Consider the following 19,485-nt stretch of genomic DNA (forward strand, 5'->3'; position numbering starts at 1 on the left):
AGCTCAGGAAAAGAATTCTTGGCCTAGGAAGCAGCAGCGTTAGTCTGAGGGTTCCTCAGGCCGGGGGTTTGGCTTCCTGGAAGAGGAGGCGAGGAATTGTTACCGACTGTCAAGGTTGTTTCAGGGTGGACAGAGGCCAGGGAGCTGCTGGTGGGAACGACGTCTTCATTGCAGCCCCTAAAGGTGCCGTCGTTTCTGTTCCTAGCAGCAGGAAGCCTCCCAGACAGCTCGCGGTGCCCAGGGCATAATGGCCCATTTCCAGCGACCCTCCCGTTTGTCCCCCACCCGTCCATGCTGTAGCTGCACAAGGGGCCGTGCTGTTGTGAGAACGCCCAAGGGGGCCGGCGCCCTGGAAGGTGTGCGCCTGTCCTTCCCTAACCCCGCCGCCCCAGACGTTGTTCTATCTGTGGCCTAGTACTAAATCTGAGCTTCCTGTCGGTTGCAATTGTTTCCTGTTTCGGTGAAACGCGTGTCTAGAAACTTCCTTCTCAGAAACCCTAGTGATCAGAAAGATTCCGGGCCCGCAGGGCTGGCCCCGCCCCCGCATTTCTGACCCCGCCCCCGCTCTCACCGGCCCCGCCCCACTCTTCTGACCCCGCCCCGCCCCCAGGCCCCGCCCCCGCCTTACTGGCCCCGCCCCTCCCACCACTGCTTTAGGGTTCTGAGGGCGGGAGCGCACCCGGCAGCTGCTTCAACCAGCGAGAATGGAGCCAGCCGAGCGTGAAGGTTCCGAGACTGTGACAGGCCAGGGGACAGGAGCAAGTTCTGAGACTGTGACAGGCCAGCAGACAGGAGCAAGGTATATGCGAGCAGAGGTGTGCCGACACCCCCTGGGCCCTGGACCCAGAGAGGGGACAGGAGCCGCATGGAGGGTGCGCTCTCAGGACCTCCGAAATGGTTCCTCCTTGTTCAGCTCTCGTTGTCCCAGCCCCGCGGGGTGGGGGCAGAGGCTCCCACCTTCCTGGGGCGGGGGAGGCTCTGGGAGGGTTGCTCCCCCAAGACTGGGATGAAGGCCTAGTGGGAGGGGCAGGGGAGGGAACGTGAACGGGGTCCCCTGATCCTCGGGGATCCCCTGACTTCGGGGCTGCGCCTCGCCCCGAGCGTGCCTTCCCCCCTCCCCACGAAGGCGGCAGTTCGGACTCTGATTTCCCACAATCAGTTTTTGAATATTCTCGAACCTTTGCTCTCTCAGGTTCCCATACCTGAACCCTGAAAGTGGTCGAGGTTTGCCAGAAATCATAGTTCTGATCTCACCCCCATCTAAGCCGCTTGGGCTCTTGCCCCCACACACTTTCACTTCTTCCCGACGCCTGACCCAGGCCTCCCCAGGCCGCGCTCTGGAAGCTCCCCCGACCACCTTTTCCGTGCCGGTGAACTGCGGAGGTGGGAGGAATCCTGCGCCCTCGTCCCCCGCCCCAAGCCCCCAGCTTTGCGAGGGCTGCCGGCTGAGAAGGTGGAGACTGTCGAGAGTCGCGACTAGAGCTTAAGAGGGAGCTGCTTTCTCTTTCTCTCCGGAGCTCTGCCGGAGTCTCCCCAGTGGCCTGGGGTGATCTCAGGGGGGCTGGTAAAGGAAACAGGGAGGGAGGGGGGAGGGGGGGTTTCCTTTTGTCCTTAAAAGGGTTTTCTATATGCCTGGGAGGAAACGGTATGGGTTGGGCAGTGTAGAAATGAGAGACAGAGAGACAGGGAGAGGGAGGGAGAGAGAAAGAATCTTGATTCCGTGTGGCATCTTCTGCTGGAAAGAGTGGGGCCCATGTCGTTTAGTCACAGTCTGATGGGGACCAAGTAAACAATGGCGTTTACTTGGGAAAGAAAGTCCTTTCTTCTCCACACCTGTGGGAAGTCTCTGTTTCTTGGTCCGCTAGTGTTTTTATTTTTTTTTTCATAATGTACAGAAATAATACCACTTCCCTGGTTTGGAATACAGCAGGAAGTCACTTCTCTTTTACTGTTCAAAGTGACATCAGTGTCCCTGCACTTGTACAGACTGTTTCTCTTGCCTTCCTCACACCCCGCTCAGCGCCCCTCATCTCGCTCCGTTTATGGAGTGGATGCGGCAAAAGTAAGTTAACAGTTGCACACATGCGAAACAGAGTTTCTTCTTTTTAAAAAAATATATTTTGTTGATTATGCTATTACAGTTGTCCCATTTTTTTCTCTCCTTTATTCTCCTCCACCCTGCAACCCCCTTCCACCAGCATTCCCCCACCGTAGTTCATGTCCATGGGTCACACGTATAAGTTCTTTGGCTTCTCCATTTCTCATATTATTTTTAACTCCTCCTATTTTGTACTTACCAGTTATGTTTTTTATTCCCTGTACCTTTCCCCCCAATCTCCCCACTGCCCTCCCTGCTGATAACCCTCCACACGATCTCCATTTCTGTGATTCTGTTCCTGTTCGGGTAAGGGTGTCTTCATATGGCAGTGTCAGAGCAAGAAGATGCTCTTAGAAGACCCCCAACAGTGATTGGACATAGGCCACGAAGGAGACTCTTCCTCCTGGAGTCATGGTTCTGAGGTGTGATTTTTGGGCTGAGGCGGATGGGCTGTGCATCTTGAGTCATGTCAGAGAGGACCAGAAGGTACCAGGGAAGAGCCCAGGCGAGTGGCTGGCTTGGTTGGAGCATCGTCCCTTGCACCAAAAGGTTGCAGGTTCAGTCCCCAGTCAGGGCACAGACCTAGGTTGTGGGTTTGATGCTGGTTGTGGCTTGTGCAGAGGGCGACTGATGAACGTTTCTCAATCACATCGATGTCTCTCTCTTCTTTTCTCTCTCTAAAATCAATAATAATAATAATAATAATAATAATAATAATAATAAACATATCCTCAGGTGAGGATTAACATTTTAAAAAGAAAATTGGAGAAGAGTCTCTGGCCCTGGTGAACGTGTCCTCACTTCTGCCTGGTGTGGGTCCTTCCTGGTGGGGCTTCTTGAAGGAGGGTCAGCACCTCTTCTGTCTCCGTGCTTCCAGTGAGGTTCCTCTGTGGTGGGCCGTTGCCTGTAGTTCGGTGGCTTCTTGTTTGGGGCCACGAAGCCTTTATACTCACATCATCATATCTTAAAATCAGAGGGGATACACTCAGGGTGTTGGACAGTGGCATGGGTCCCTTTTTAACACACCCTTCCTCTACCGCACACAAGTGTTCTCAGCAAGAATGACGAAATGAAATGGTTGCATTTTATGTTTGCCTTTACGAAACACAAGTAGACCAACTGGGCATGTGCCCTCCTTTGGACTGCTTAGAATAGTTTTTTAGGTCTTTCTTAATATATTATTCTTTATATTTCCATTGCAGTTTTCGTGCAGTATTATTTTTCTATTAGTTTCAGGCGGACGGCATAGTGGTTAGACAACCACGTCCTTTACAGGCCACTGTTCTCCAAAAGGTCTGAGCTATCAATCAACAACTCAGAAAAGGGCCTTTCTCATCCCTCGCTTTCTTCAGCTGCATTTCTTTGTCCTTCAAGTCAAACGCCACGTGCTCAGTCCCGAGCAAGTGCTGGTCGGGTGCTTTCTTTATGTCTGTGGTAGGAACGGGGCTGAACAAAACAGGCAAGTCTCCGTTTTCACGGAACTTACCTTCTACGGGCGGGGTTGCACAAAAATGAAAGTCGAGTTAGCACACGATGTGAAAGGGGGCGGCAGTGGGTGCTGGGGTTCAGGGTGCTCTTCAATAGAGGGGACTGAAGGACTTGTGTGCCACTGGGGTGATACAGTAGGGATGCATCGCAAGTGAACCTGCCTCACACAAGTCCGGGGGGTAAGAATGTTCGAGTTCAGATGAACAGCCAGCACAAAGCCCCAAGGTCGCATGTTTGGGGAACAGCAGGGAGGCTGATGTGATAAACTGAGGTGGAGAAGGGGCGGAGGAGGAGGTTGGGGAGGCATCCAGGGCTCGGATTGGGTGGGGTCTTGGACCACTACACAGCCCGGGAAGCCCTTCGGGACTTTGGACTGATGAGTGCTATCATTCGTCCTTTGTTTGAGACTCTGGGAGAAGGTTAGAAGCAGGGAGACCAAAGTCCAAAAAAGAGCTGATGATCCATTCAATCTGGGAAAATCAGGAAAGGCTTGGCATGGAGGTGACTTTTAAGTGGCGTGGTGAAGAGTGGGAAGGAGTGTTCCAGGTGGGCAGGGGAAGAGGAGTTCAGGGGAGGGCGGGCTGACATTCTGGGTGTCTGGAGCTAAGGTGGCAGGCACAAGGTAGGGTCCTCAACTGGGAAAAGCACCCACAATTACAGGCTACACCTTCTCTTCAAGCCCACATGAAACATTGACAAAAACTTTATTGGGCCAACAAGTAAATCTCAGCCAATGACAAATACATATTTTACACAGATATTCTCTGCCCACAGCGCAGTAACATTGGAAATCAATGGTGGCCAGTCTCCCCACACATTTTTAAATTTGATCATCACTTGTCTTAATTCATGGGCCAAGAAATGACAGCTGAGATCAGAACATACTGAAAACTGATCAACAAGGAGAATGAAGGGAGTAGCAACACCATGAAGATGCCGGTTCTTCTCAAACTTAAGTACGAATTCAATCAATGTCGTGCAAAATTTCATCAAGATTTCCTCCAAAAAAGTGACAACTGGTGTTAAAAGCCCTCTAAGAGATTAGAAAGCCAAGACTAGCGAGGGAATTTTGAACAGCAGCAAGGGGTTGGCACCCACTTGATCAGGTAAATGAGACCAATCGGGTAAATGATGAAGTCGCATTGGTTTCAGTGATGAAGACACCGTGGCTCAGGAAGAGACCAAGAGTCCAGTGGGCACAACAGAGAAGCTGGGGACAGACTCAGGGACACGTGGGTGCTTGGCCTCTGACGGAGGGGCTGCTCAGTGGGACGGTGCTGGGAAACTGGACCCTGTAGACTCTCAAACTTGCTGTTCATGGGAACCACCTGGAAGTTGTTGAGTTGCTGATGTTGATTCAGCAGGGCTGAGGGAGGTCTGACATTCTGCAGTTCTCTCTGGAACCCAGCTGCTGGCAATATTGGTAATTGGTGACTCGCACTTGGCAATGCAACAGCTTAAATTGTAAGAATAGTAGGTGTTTCTTTAACAGAGAGGTGGCTCAAGGTAGCTCAGTGATGTCATTGGGGATCCTGTTATCTTCTGCTCTGCCCTCCTTTGGCTGGAATGGCTCACACCTGACTTTTTATTATCTTATTTGTTACCTCATTGCCCCACGATGGCATCTGCAATTCCAGACATCACATTTAAATTCCATGCAAAAAGAAAGGGAAGAGGAGCTCTTGGTGAAGCTGGTCCCTGGCATCAACAGCACAATAGTATTTATAGAAGGCCCAAGGAAATGTCCCCTCAACTGTCACCAACTAGATGTGGGTCACATGGACACTCCTGTTTGGAAGGTTGGCTGGGAGATAGAGCATATACGTTTCCTGGTGCTGCTGTAGCACATTGCTACAACTCAGTCGTGAAAACCCTCCCCGAATTTATTATTTTACAGTTCTGGGGGTCAGAATTCCTAACACCGAGTTGTGGAACAGGACTGTGATCCTTCTGGGGGCTCCGTGGGGGAGCCTGAGTCCTTGGCTTTTCCAGCTTGTAGAGTCTGCTCCATCGCCAAGGCCGGCAGGGTGCCCTTTTCAAATCTCTCCCTGTCTGACTCCCCAGAGCACTCACGCTCTCATGCTCCTTTCCCTCACTCCGACTTCCCTGCCTCCATCTTTAAGGCCTCTTATGATGTGCTTACGTGGAACCCAGCTGGCTGATCCGAGATTCTCTGTCCATCAGAAGAGCCCAATCACATTGGCAAAGTCCTTTTTACTACTAAAGGCGATGACATCACAGGTTCCGGGATTCGCACATGGACATCTGGTGGTTGGGGGCGGGGGTATTATTCTGTCACAGAGCGTGTCTAGGTTTCTCCCAGCAGGTAAGTGGGGATCAGGTGAGTGGAGAAGGGGGTTGTTGGTTTAGTGAAGTCCACAAGGACATGTGACCACTATGGGCTTATTTCACAAATGAGCACAACCCTGGCAAACAGTGTTTCTTGTTCCAGTCGAGTCTGAGTCTAGGACTTCAGTAGCCTAAATCCTCGGGGGTGGGGAGGTGGAACTTGAGTCAAAAAGAGCATGCACTTTGTCCTGGCCAGCCTGGCTTGGTTGGTTGGAGCATCGTCCTACAGACTGAAAGGTTGTGGGTTTGATTCCAGGTCAGGGCACATGCCTAGGTTGTGGGTTCAATCCCTGGTCAAGGGTGCATATGGGAGGCAACTAGTTGATGTTTCTTTTTCACACTGAAGGTTTTTCTCTCTCCCCTCTCTCTCAAAAATAAAAAATAAAAAAGGTAATGAGAAAAAGTCCTTGTGGGAGGGTTAAAAATAAAAGAGAGTGTGCACACTTTCTTGCAGTTCCTCTGTTCACCCTGCTTGTCAGTCGAACCCTGACCTGCTGCCCTTTGCCCCCACAGGTGCAGCAGGAGTCTGTGTCCAGAGGAAGCTTCCGAGCAGGAGCAGGGATGCTCCCCGGGGGCACTGAGGCTCCTCCTCCTGGGGAAGAAGGGCGCAGGGAAAAGCGCCACAGGAAACACCATTCTGGGCAAAGATGTGTTCACGTCCAGATTCAGTGCACGGATGGTGACGGAAGCCTGCCAGAGAGAGAGCGGGGACGTGATGGGCGAGAAGGTGGTGGTCATCGACACCCCCGACCTTTTCTCCTCCACAGCTTGTGCCGAAGACAAGCAACGACACGTGAAATGCTGCCTGGAGCTCTCGGCCCCCAACCTCCACGCCCTGCTTCTGGTGATCCCCATCGGCCACTGTGCGGAGGAAGACAGACAGGCCATTGAGGGCATCAGGAAGGTGTTTGGAGAGGAAGCCAGGAGACACACCATTATCATCTTCACTAGGAAGGAGGATCTGGGGAATGTCTCCATGCAGGATTACCTTGACCAAAACAGCTCGGTCCGAGAGTTGGTTGAAATCCACGGAAGCCGATACTGCGCTTTCAACAACAAGGTGGGGGAGGCTGAGCGGGCCCTCCAGGTGGCGGAGCTCATTGACATGGTCAAGCGTTTGGTGGAGGCGAACGGAGGACCCTATTGCAGGAACTGCAGAAACAAAGGCGGCAGATTCCGGGTGAGAATTCCCGTTAAGGTCTCCCAGGGTCTCTCTGTGGTTAGAGCCAGTGGGAAGGAGCTGGGCCCAGACAAGGGAACAGTTTAACAGGTTTTATTTAAAGGACTGTTTATACATGATCTACAATGATGAGGCTCCAGACGGTAGGTCACTTGCAATATTAGCCTTTGGACAAATCATTTATTGGTAAATTAATGGATACCTCGGCGTCCTTGTTGGACTTTACCCCTCATATTTCTGGATACTAATGACTCATTAGACGCCCCTGGCTTCAATAGGACTGTCTTCTTCTTGTCCCCTCAGCCTCCCCGCCCCCTGTCCCCTTCTGGCCACTCTGGGGGTAGCCTCGTTCTCCTGCAACGAGCTCTAAAAGTTGGCATCCACCCAGTTTGATTCTAGTCTATCCTCTGGTGATGCTACGTTGTGCAGCTTTGAGCTCCATCTACTGCCAGCAGTTTCTGAATTAGTAGCTCTAGTCCAGTCTCTCCTCTGAGTTCTGAGTCCTTTACCCAACGGCTACTTGACTTCTCTACCAGGCTCTCATATAGGACCTCAGACTTCATGTGTCTAAACTTCTGGTTTCCCCCTCTTGTTTTTTTTTAAGTCTTATTTAGTTTTAGAGTGACAGCAAGGGAAGAAGGGAAACATCAATGTGTGAGAGAAATATTGACGGGTTGCTTCTTGCATGCACCCAGCTGGGGACCTGGCCCACAACCCAGGCATGTGCCCTGACCAGGAATCAAACCAGCGACCTTTCGGTTCTCAGGCCAGTGCTCATTTCACTGAGCCACACTAGCCAGGGCTAGTTTTCCCTCTTAATCAGTGAGGCTTGTGTTTTCCTCTCAATTCCGTGAATGGATGTGCTGCTCACCACACTCTTTGAACCCAAACCTGGGTGTGGCTGTGACCCCCCTCACCCCCCTGCCCAGCCAGCACCTGCTGTCTGGGAAATCCTCAAGTCTGCGTGATCACGCACCTGGAACCCACCTGCTTGACTCCATGCCCACGGCCACCACCTGGTCCCAGCCAGCCTCTTCTCTCGAATATACTGGTTTACCAAAGTCATTCATTCTTACTCCGCTATCCATTTTACGTAGCCAGAGTGACAATTTGTGGCAAGGGTGTCCAACCCATGGCCCAAGGGCTGCATGTGGCCCAGGATGGCTGTGAATACGGCCCAACACAAAATTGTACATTTACTTAAAACATTGTGAGATTTTCTTGTGATTGTGTGTCACAAATGTCACATAAAATAAACATGTTTGCTCTTGCTACTTGCGCGAGTGCTCGCCCCACCATGCCTTACTCGTGTCATCGCTATTGGGCAGCATCTACATTGCGAGCAACTATTTTCAAGAATGAAACACGACAATTGTAAAGTAAGAAACAAAATATCTGATGAGCACCCTGAGAGCTTACTGAGAATTGCAACCACGTCTATCAAACTAGATTCTGACGCGGTATTTCTCAAATAAAGTGTCAAACATCCTGCTAGTTTTAGGTTGTCCTCTCTTCTTGTACTTTGATAATAAAAAACATTTAAAAAAATTAGTGACATTCCATTGCTTAGATATGTGCACTTTCTATAATAGTGACCACAAACTTGGGACTTGCTCAGTGATGTTAAGAGATTATCGAAAGGGCCGCTCGCTGCATAATCATGGTTATTATGTGAGGACTTTCTGCTCATCTGTGGTGATGGATCTCACGAAAACTAGGTACAGACCTTGTTTTTCTTCATCAGTGTTCGTTAGTGTTTGTGTATTTAATGTGTGGCCCAAGACAATTCTTCTTCCGTGTGGCCCAGGGACACAAAAAGGTTGGACACCCCTGGTTTCTGTGACTGAAAAACGTGAATGAAAACTGTATTCATAACCAAGGAATGCAAGCTCTCGCCTCTGGAGAGCTTACGCTTGAACTGGAGTTGATGTAGAGCTAAGAGAAGATTTGAGATCTGCATCCATCACCTGTCCTCTTTCCTCTTTATTTTCTAGGACTGTGCGGAAGAAGGCACGTTGCAGAAGATGGATGGTCCATATGGTAAGATGACCCTTAAAAAACTTTAAGCTCCTATCTGTATTATTTTAAAGATTTTATTTATTTTTAGAGAGACGGGAAGGGAGGGAGATAGAGAGGGAGAGAAACATCAGTGTGAGGTTGTCTCTTGCATGCCCCCTACTGGGGACCTGGCCTGCAACCCAGGTATGTGCCCTGACTGGGAATCAAACCGGCAACCCTCTGGTTTGCAGACTGGTGTTCAATCCACTGAGCCACACCAGCCAGAGTTCAGCTGCTTTCTTTAAATGCCGCGTTCACTCCCCTTCCAGAGTTGTTGTGCAAACAAGGTGCAAAGCTGGTCCACACCGTGCTCCGGGTGATGCAGACCCAGTGACTATTCCTGAAGCTGCTGACTCTGCCATTTCAACAGTGTGTAGTTTTGGCATTGACCTAGGGTCACAGGTGGGAACAGGGGATGTGTGGAGAGACAGCTTTGGGGTGCAGGTTTTTACTGCAATTTGTTGAGGTAGAATTTACATAGAGTAAAATGTACAAATCTTAAGTACACAACTGAGGGACTTCATACACATCTGCGTATCTACAACCACCATCTAGAAGGTGTCCAATCTTTTAGTGCCTCTGGGCCACATTGGAAGAAGAAGAGTTGTCTTTGGCAACACGTTAAATATATTCTACACAAAATCACAAAAACATCTCATAATGTTTTTTTTAATTTATTTATTAAAATATATTTTATTAATTATGCCATTATAGTTGTTCTATTCCCCCCCTTCATTCCCCTCTACCCTGCACACCCCCTCCCCCACCATCCCCCCCTTTAGTTTATGACCATGTGTCTCAAGTTCTTTAGATTCTGTATTTTCCCTACTATTCTGGCCCTCCCCCCTATCCATTTTCTACCTACCATCTATGCTACTTATTTTCTGTGCCTTCTCCCCCCTTCTCCTTCTCCCATTCCCCTGTTGCTAACCCTCCATGTGATCTTCATTTCTATGGTTCTGTTCCTGATCTAGCTGTCCTCTTAGTTTGCTTTTGTTTTAGGTGTGGTTCTTAATAACTGTGAGTCTGCTGTCCTTTCACTGTTCATCTTTTTTATCTTCTTTTTCTTAGATAAGTCCCTTTAATATTTCATATAATAAGGGCTTGGAAATGATGAACTCCTTGAATTTGATCTTATCTGAGAAGCACTTTATCTGCCCTTCCATTCTAAATGAAAGCTTTGCTGGATAGAGCAATCTTGAATGTAGGTCTTTGGATTTCATGACTTGGAATACTTCTTTCCAGCCCCATCTTGCCTGCAAGGTCTCTTTTGAGAAATTTGCTGGCAGTCTGATGGGAACTCCTTTGTAGGTGACTGTCCCCTTATCTCTTGCTGCTTCTAGTATTTTGTCCTTCATTTTAATCTTGGCTAATGTAATGATGATGTGCCTTGGTGTGTTCCTTCTTGGGTCCAACTTCTTTGTGACCCTCTGAGCTTCCTGGATTTCCTGGAAGTCTATTTCCTTTGCCAGATTGGGGAAATTCTCCTTTATTATTTGTTCAAATAAGTTTTCCACTCCTGGCTATTCCTCTTCCCCTTCTGGTACCCCTATAATTTGGATGTTGGAGTGTTTAAAGATGTCCTGGAGGTTCCTAAGCCTCTCCTCATTTTTTTTGAATTCTTGTTTCTTCATCCTTTTCTGTTTGGTCATTTTTTTTCCTCCTTCTGGTCCACTCCTTTGATTTGAGTCCCAGTTTCCTTTCCATTACTATTGGTTTCCTGTGTATTTCCATTCATTTCAATTAGTTTAGCCTTCCTATGTTCTCTAATTTGTGACTAAAATCAACCAGTTCTGTGAGCATCCTGATCACCAGTGTTTTGAACTGTGCATCTGAAAGTTTGGCTCTTTCTTCATTGCTTAGATTTATTGGCTCTGGGGCTCTGAGTTATTCTTGAGCCATGCTTTGATCTGTTCATGCCTGTTATGTATGAGGAGAGGCGCCTTAGGTGTTCACCAGGGCGGGGCCACCCAGGTCGCTGGTTTGTGACGCTCTAGGTGGGGGTGGAGTCAGAGAGGGACAATGGCGGTCCCCTCTGCCGCTTCCTGCTACTGGGGCCTGCGCGGTCCGTCTCACTGCTAGCTCCTTCACTGGTTTATCTGCGTACAAATATGTGACCTTAATCAGCCCTCAGTGGGTCCGCCTGCTTCTCCACACCTGGGATCTGCCCACGGCTGCTGGCACACCTGGGTTGCGCGATCTAGTCGGTCCGGTGGATCTTTCCTGCCCAACCTGCTCTGCTGCTGGCTCTGCCCCTCTACTGGTTTGCCTGAAGGGTTCGTTGTTGTCAGACTTATGTGAAGTTCAATTTTCTGTGTTTTGGCTGCGTTTTTGTTGTTAAAACTTTGTTGTTTTTAAACTTAGTTGTGCAAGAAGGTGCAGTGCTTCCACCTACGCCTCCATCTTGGCCACATTATTATAACACTGCACTCATCCCAAGGCTCACTGAGCCGTCGCCCCCTGCCTGGACCCTTCGGAAGCAGAGGAGGAGTGAGCAGGTTCACTCCCTCATAATGTTTTAAGTAAATTTATGGTGTGGTGATGGGCCACATTCCTAGCTACCCTGGGTCCCATGTGGCCTATGGCCACAGGTTGGACACCCCTAGTAAAGACGTGGAACATTTCCATCACCTCTCCAGACTCCTACCAGCATCAGGTAATCTGGTCTGTTCTTGAACTTCATAGTGTGCCCATATAGCATGTGATTTTGCATCCAGTGGATTTTACTTAGTATGTTCTGGAGATCCAGCTGAGTTGTGTATCTGTAGGTCACTATTTTCCTTTAAGTTCTGAGTTGTATTCTCTGATTTAATGAGTCTACCGCTCAGGCTCATTGTAAATGCACATTCTCCCTGGTCCTGCCTCAGCCCAGGGACTGCATGCCCAGGACTTATCTTTGGCTGCAAAATGAGAGGAATGGTAAGGGCCAAGGCCAGTGAAGGCCAAGTTTCACATTTGCATCTTCCTGGGCCATCTCCAACTCTTGACGTAGCTGTGAATCTCTTCACAGGCCCTTCTGTAGCTTTCATGTGGGAGGGCATCCCCTGACCAGGACGAGGGTTGTGCTGGGTCCCAGGACTGACACTGTTCTCTGTAAACACTGAGAGGGAAGAGAGACCAGCACACAGTCCCCATCTCTGTGCCCAGCTGCAAGAAGAGACTCAGAATGTGTTCTTTCATCCCACAGGCCCAGGGGAGCAGCTGGCGCTGGCCACGGGGTCTGAGATGAGCCCCAGGCTGACAGAACTAAAGGTCCTGCTCATTGGGAGGCATGGTGCCGGGAAAAGTACAGTCGGAAACAGCCTGGTGGGGAGGCATGTCTTTGAGACCAAGTTCAGCGACCTCCTGGTAACCACAGAGTTTAAGTCCGAGAGCAGAATGTGGAGGAAGAGGAACATTACGATCATCGATGGTCCAGACTTGTCCTATTCAAAGGGCCTGATATCAGATCTTCGGAAAGAAACCCCGGAGGGCCCCCACGCCTTCCTGCTGGTGACCCCACTGGGCTCCTTTGGGGAGAGAGACAAGGAGCTGCTGGCCGCCCTCCAAAGCAGCTTTGCAGGCGAAGTCACTAAGTACATGACCGTTCTCCTCACCAGGAAAGAAGACCTAGGGGGCCAGGGAGTAGAGACGTTTCTGAACAGCAACGCAGACCTCCGTGAGCTCCTGGTGAAGTGTGGGGGCCGGTTCAGCGTCTTCCACCGCAGGGCCACAGAAGAGGAGGAGCAGAGCCAGGTGGACGAGCTCCTGCAGAGGCTGGTGTGCATGGCACAGCAGAATGGAGACCAGCCCTGCCGCTTCGCAGAGGAAGGTAAGCCGCGTCAGAAAGCAGGTTCTATGCTCTTTGAAGAAGGTCGCGTGGACTCTGCAGGCAAAGGCAGAGAGACGCCACCGGGAAACACATGGTATGGCCCCTGTGACGCCACCTGTGGGGAAACTTATGGTCCACCTTTTCACGGCACACGGGACAGTGCCAGCGGGCACTGTCACTATAACCACGAGGCGCCTTTGGATGCCAATGAAAGGCCGATGGAGTTGAAAGTGGATGTAGTGAGAAATGGCTTTTAGCTCCATCTGGCAGGGGGGCACGAGTCGCCACCTCTTCACGAAAAGTAATGCTGTGAAGTAATGTCTGAACCGCATCCTGGAGACTATGGTACAGTCAGCATTAGTTGGCAGTGGGGGCGCACAGTCACAGCAGGAACAGGAGACAGAGGTGAGGTGAGCAGTCTAGACCCAGGTGCACTGGTGAGAGTAACAAAGCACCCACAGGGTGCCAGGGAGTCAAGGAAGCTGCTAGAAAACAGCAGATGGAGAGAGAGGAGCAGTGGCATGTCCGTGTGTGAGCACCAGACAGGGACTATGGTCCAAGTCCTACTTCTAGTTTGTGTGTGTCTGGAAGAAGCCATCCCTGTGCCAGGGCTGGTCCTGCCAGGTGGGAGTTGGCCCTGATGCTCCCGAGCATCCTCGGCAGCTGTGTGTGGCAGGGCTTTGAAGGGGGGACCTGGATCCACTTGAGGTCATGGCTCTCTCCTGCTTTCCTGTGACAGGGGCTCTGACCATCGTCCTGGTGGGGCGGAGTGGGACCGGGAAGAGTGCCACCGGGAACACCATCCTCGGGCGGTCTGCCTTCCTCTCTCGGCTCCAAGCCCAGCCAGTCACCAAGACGTGCCAGGAGGCCAGGAGGATAGTGGCTGAGCAGGACGTCGTGGTGGTGGACACCCCCGGGCTCTGCCTGATGTCCCGTGATGCTTCGCAGCTGGAGATGGTCCGCGGCCATGTGGCTACCAGTGGAGGGAATACAGTCCTGGTCCTGGTGCTCCAGCTGGGACGGGTCGTTCACGAGGACGAAAAGGCGGTGAAGATGCTGGAGTCCTACTTTGGAAAGGATGTCAGGAAACGCATGATTGTGCTTTTCACCCGGAAGGAAGACCTGGGGGCCGAGGACATCAACTATTACTGTGCCAACACAGATGACAGAGCTGTGAAGGGGATAATTGGAAAGTGTGGAGCAGAGCGAGTTTGTGCTTTTAATAACAATGCAACTGGCCAGGCCAGGGAAGACCAAGTAGCAGTCCTTTTGAAAATGGCCAGGGAGCTAATAGGTAACCATAAAAAAGGGGATGAATATTCTCGTACATGGGGACCATCAGCCAAAAAAATGCCGAAGGTGCTGGCAATATAAATGTTCCCTTCCAGTGCTAAGGAATTGAAAAGACAGGGTGGTCATAGCTGGGTGAAATGCCTGGGGTCTCCTAGTTAGTGGCCCACTGAGGGTGGGGGGTGAGGGTGGGAGAGGGGAGGACTGCTGGGTGGGAAGAGGGTTCCTGATGTTGGGGGCTGAGGGTCAGTGCCCTTACCCTGTGATGCATCAGCTCTCCATATAAATGCATTGTCAGGCTGGGGCAAGCAGCAGGGAGTATAAAGGAGCAAGGAGAAGTGAGGAAGGAGACGGCTTCAGAAGTGAGGCTGATGTTCAGTTTGAATCAAGTCACCAGCCTCCTCCTACTTGTGTAGGTAGATTGGAGTCAGGACAGACACCAGGACCAAGGCCAAGGCCAGCCTGTGGCCAGAACACATATAGTTACACAGGAACCAGGGCTTCCAGGTATGGGAGCGTGAGGCAGGAGGAGGACCTGGGCTCCTTGGGTGGCCCACTGCCTGCTGGGTCTGCTGGCCCCTTGAGCTGCCCTTTCCTCACAAGGTGGCTGTCCCTGGTGCTGCCTCCTTTTCAATGCTGAGTGCACAGGGACCCAGTCACCCCGTCTTTGTTGTCCCTGAGGGTGTGAGGATGACTCTGTGAGGTTTGAACACATTGTACTGTGAAGTCATCACATGGAGTGAACAGACTGGAACAAAACTCAGAGGTGCAGTAGAACTGCCAAGGTTAGCCCACCTGGCAAAGGTTTAAGATTCTGAGTATAATTCTAGATTTCCTCTAGCAAAGGGTATAGACGGCTCCCTCTCACTTTTCTCTCTCTGTCCTTCTGAGGGTTCGGCATCAGGTTAAAACTCAGAGGACTCACATGGTCACAGCTAACACTCTAGGGGCTTCAGTGTCCCTTGTCGGGGGTCCCGCAGCTGAGGCAGGTGTGGTGCCAGCCGTGCAGCCTTGTTCTTGTGACGCCTCCGCAGTCCAGGCTGCCTCTGTGTCCCAGGTGGTGGGTGGGTGATGTCCTACTGAGCTGTGAGCAGATAAGGGTGAGCGCTGCCTGCTGGAGGTGCTGTGTGAGACGAGAACTACAGGATGTTCTCCCAGCAGCTGAAGAACCAGACGACTCCAATAATAACCACTCCATAGATGCTTCGGGGACAGGATCGTGTTATTTGTCTTTTTTCCCCTTTAAAATGGTAATTTTTTAGAAAGAAGGGAAGGGAAGGAGAAAGAAAATCATATATATGACTTGGCCTCTCTCACACCCCCTGCTAGGGACCTGGCATGCGACCCAGGCATGTGGTTGGACTGGGATGCAACCAGCGACCCTTTGGTTCTCAGACCCATGCTCAATCCACTGAGGCACACCAGCTAGAACACTTCCTATGTCCTTTGTGTTTTTAAGGTATCAGTTTACCTTCACGTAATGTGCTAATATAGCAAGTGGTTATGTATCTGGCTTCTTTCACTTAGCGTGTTCAGGAGATCCAGCCAAGTTGTGTATCTGTAGGTCACTATTTTCCTTTAAGTTCTGAGTTGTATTCTCTGATTTAATGAGTCTACCGCTCAGGCTCATTGTAAATGCACATTCTCCCAGGTCCTGCCTCAGCCTAGGGACTGCATGCCCAGGACTTATCTTTGGCTGCAAAATGAGAGGAATGGTAAGGGCCAAGGCCAGTGAAGGCCAAGTTTCACATTTGCATCTTCCTGGGCCATCTCCAACTCTTGACGTAGCTGTGAATCTGTTCACAGGCCCTTCCATAGCTTTCATGTGGGAGGGCAGCCTCTGACCAGGACGAGGGTTGTGCTGAGTCCCAGGACTGACACTGTTCTCTGTAAACACTGAGAGGGAAGAGAGACCAGCATACAGTCCCCATCTCTGTGCCCAGCTGCAAGAAGAGACTCAGAATGTGTCCTTTCATCCCACAGGCCCAGGGGAGCAGCTGGCGCTGGCCACGGGGTCTGAGATGAGCCCCAGGCTGACAGAACTAAAGGTCCTGCTCATTGGGAGGCATGGTGCCGGGAAAAGTACAGTCGGAAACAGCCTGGTGGGGAGGCATGTCTTTGAGACCAAGTTCAGCGACCTCCTGGTAACCACAGAGTTTAAGTCCGAGAGCAGAATGTGGAGGAAGAGGAACATTACGATCATCGATGGTCCAGACTTGTCCTATTCAAAGGGCCTGATATCAGATCTTCGGACACAAACCCCAGAGGGCCCCCACGCCTTCCTGCTGGTGACCCCTCTGGGCTCCTTTGGGGAGAGAGACAAGGAGCTGCTGGCCGCCCTCCAAAGCAGCTTTGCAGGCGAAGTCACTAAGTACATGACCGTTCTCCTCACCAGGGAAGAAGACCTAGGGGGCCAGGGAGTAGAGACGTTTCTGAACAGCAACACAGACCTCCGTGAGCTCCTGGTGAAGTGTGGGGGCCGGTTCAGCGTCTTCCACCGCAGGGCCACAGAAGAGGAGGAGCAGAGCCAGGTGGACGAGCTCCTGCAGAGGCTGGTGTGCATGGCACAGCAGAATGGAGACCAGCCCTGCCGCTTTGCAGAGGAAGGTAAGCCGCGTCAGAAAGCAGGTTCTATGCTCTTTGAAGAAGGTCGCGTGGACTCTGCAGGCAAAGGCAGAGAGACGCCACCGGGAAACACATGATATGGCCCCTGTGACGCCACCTGTGGGGAAACTTATGGTCCACCTTTTCACGGCACACGGGACAGTGCCAGCGGGCACTGTCACTATAACCACGAGGCGCCTTTGGATGCCAATGAAAGGCCGATGGAGTTGAAAGTGGATGTAGTGAGAAATGGCTTTTAGCTCCATCTGGCAGGGGGCACGAGTCGCCACCTCTTCACGAAAAGTAATGCTGTGAAGTAATGTCTGAACCGCATCCTGGAGACTATGGTACAGTCAGCATTAGTTGGCAGTGGGGGCGCACGGTCACAGCAGGAACAGGAGACAGAGGTGAGGTGAGCAGTCTAGACCCAGGTGCACTGCTGAAGAGTAACAAAGCACCCACAGGGTGCCAGGGAGTCAAGGAAGCTGCTAGAAAACAGCAGATGGAGAGAGAGGAGCAGTGGCATGTCCGTGTGTGAGCACCAGACAGGGACTATGGTCCAAGTCCTGCTTCTAGTTTGTGTGTGTCTGGAAGAAGCCATCCCTGTGCCAGGGCTGGTCCTGCCAGGTGGGAGTTGGCCCTGATGCTCCCGAGCATCCTCGGCAGCTGTGTGTGGCAGGGCTTTGAAGGGGGGGACCTGGATCCACTTGAGGTCATGGCTCTCTCCTGCTTTCCTGTGACAGGGGCTCTGACCATCGTCCTGGTGGGGCGGAGTGGGACCGGGAAGAGTGCCACCGGGAACACCATCCTCGGGCGGTCTGCCTTCCTCTCTCGGCTCCAAGCCCAGCCAGTCACCAAGACGTGCCAGAAGGCCAGGAGGATAGGGGCTGAGCAGGACGTCGTGGTGGTGGACACCCCCGGGCTCTGCCTGATGTCCCGTGATGCTTTGCAGCTGGAGATGGTCCGCCGCCATGTGGCTACCAGTGGAGGGAATACAGTCCTGGTCCTGGTGCTCCAGCTGGGACGGGTCGTTCACGAGGACGAAAAGGCGGTGAAGATGCTGGAGTACCACTTTGGAAAGGATGTCAGGAAACGCATGATTGTGCTTTTCACCCGGAAGGAAGACCTGGGGGCCGAGGACATCAACTATTACTGTGCCAACACAGATGACAGAGCTGTGAAGGGGATAATTGGAAAGTGTGGAGCGGAGCGAGTTTGTGCTTTTAATAACAATGCAACTGGCCAGGCCAGGGAAGACCAAGTAGCAGTCCTTTTGAAAATGGCCAGGGAGCTAATAGGTAACCATAAAAAAGGGGATGGATATTCTCGTACATGGGGACCATCAGCCAAAAAAATGCCAAAGGTGCTGGCAATATAAATTTTCCCTTCCAGTGCTCAGGAATTGAAAAGACAGGGTGGTCATAGCTGGGTGAAATGCCTGGGGTCTCCAATTAGTGGCCCACTGAGGGTGGGGGTGAGGGTGGGAGAGGGGAGGACTGCTGGGTGGGAAGAGGGTTCCTGATGTTGGGGGCTGAGGGTCAGTGCCCTTACCCTGTGATGCATCAGCTCTCCATATAAATGCATTGTCAGGCTGGGGCAAGCAGCAGGAAGTATAAAGGAGCAAGGAGAAGTGAGGAAGGAGATGGCTTCGGAGGTGAGGCTGATGTTCAGTTTGAATCAAGTCACCAGCCTCCTCCTACTTGTGTAGGTAGATTGGAGTCAGGACAGACACCAGGACCAAGGCCAAGGCCAGCCTGTGGCCAGAACACATATAGTTACACAGGAACCAGGGCTTCCAGGTATGGGAGCGTGAGGCAGGAGGAGGACCTGGGCTCCTTGGGTGGCCCACTGCCTGCTGGGTCTGCTGGCCCCTTGAGCTGCCCTTTCCTCACAAGGTGGCTGTCCCTGGTGCTGCCTCCTTTTCAATGCTGAGTGCACAGGGACCCAGTCACCCCGTCTTTGTTGTCCCTGAGGGTGTGAGGATGACTCTGTGAGGTTTGAACACATTGTACTGTGAAGTCATCACATGGAGTGAACAGACTGGAACAAAACTCAGAGGTGCAGTAGAACTGCCAAGGTTAGCCCACCTGGCAAAGGTTTAAGATTCTGAGTATAATTCTAGATTTCCTCTAGCAAAGGGTATAGAAGGCTCCCTCTCACTTTTCTCTCTCTGTCCTTCTGAGGGTTCGGCATCAGGTTAAAACTCAGAGGACTCACATGGTCACAGCTAACACTCTAGGGGCTTCAGTGTCCCTTGTCGGGGGTCCCGCAGCTGAGGCAGGTGTGGAGCCAGCCGTGCAGCCTTGTTCTTGTGACGCCTCCGCAGTCCAGGCTGCCTCTCTGTCCCAGGTGGTGGGTGGGTGATGTCCTACTGAGCTGTGAGCAGATAAGGGTGAGCGCTGCCTGCTGGAGGTGCTGTGTGAGACGAGAACTACAGGATGTTCTCCCAGCAGCTAAAGGGCCAGACGACTCCAATAATAACCACTCCATAGATGCTTTGGGGACAGGATCCGTGTCCTGTGGATTTTGTAAGTATCAGCTTACCTTCAAGATTGAGCCATTTGTAAGAGTACCAGCTATGACTATTAACTTTTGTACCTTGCATAA

At 51.4% G+C, this 19,485-nt stretch overlaps 1 protein-coding gene across 3 annotated transcripts; it reads left to right on the top strand.

The window, feature by feature from the left end:
• Positions 1-672: 672 nt before the first annotated feature.
• On the top strand, positions 673-18,345 carry GIMAP8 (GTPase, IMAP family member 8). 3 transcript variants are annotated; one of them, XM_053671900.1, is made up of 7 exons: positions 673-799; positions 6,449-7,115; positions 9,110-9,155; positions 12,361-12,984; positions 13,724-14,278; positions 16,258-16,881; positions 17,622-18,345. In XM_053671900.1, the coding sequence occupies exons 1-7, from the start codon at positions 705-707 to the stop codon at positions 18,254-18,256; spliced, it is 3,246 nt and encodes a 1,081-aa protein (XP_053527875.1). In that variant the 5' UTR covers positions 673-704; the 3' UTR covers positions 18,257-18,345. The 3 variants fall into 3 exon arrangements, with proteins under 3 accessions (XP_053527875.1, XP_053527876.1, XP_053527877.1); XM_053671901.1 differs by having other exon boundaries at positions 17,831-18,145; XM_053671902.1 differs by lacking the exon at positions 13,724-14,278.
• The last annotated feature ends 1,140 nt before the right edge of the window (positions 18,346-19,485 follow it).

This window comes from Artibeus jamaicensis, unplaced genomic scaffold (genome assembly GCF_021234435.1).
Source record: "Artibeus jamaicensis isolate MK-2021 breed Jamaican fruit bat unplaced genomic scaffold, CSHL_Jam_final contig_718, whole genome shotgun sequence".
Taxonomy (NCBI): Eukaryota; Metazoa; Chordata; class Mammalia; order Chiroptera; family Phyllostomidae; genus Artibeus; species Artibeus jamaicensis.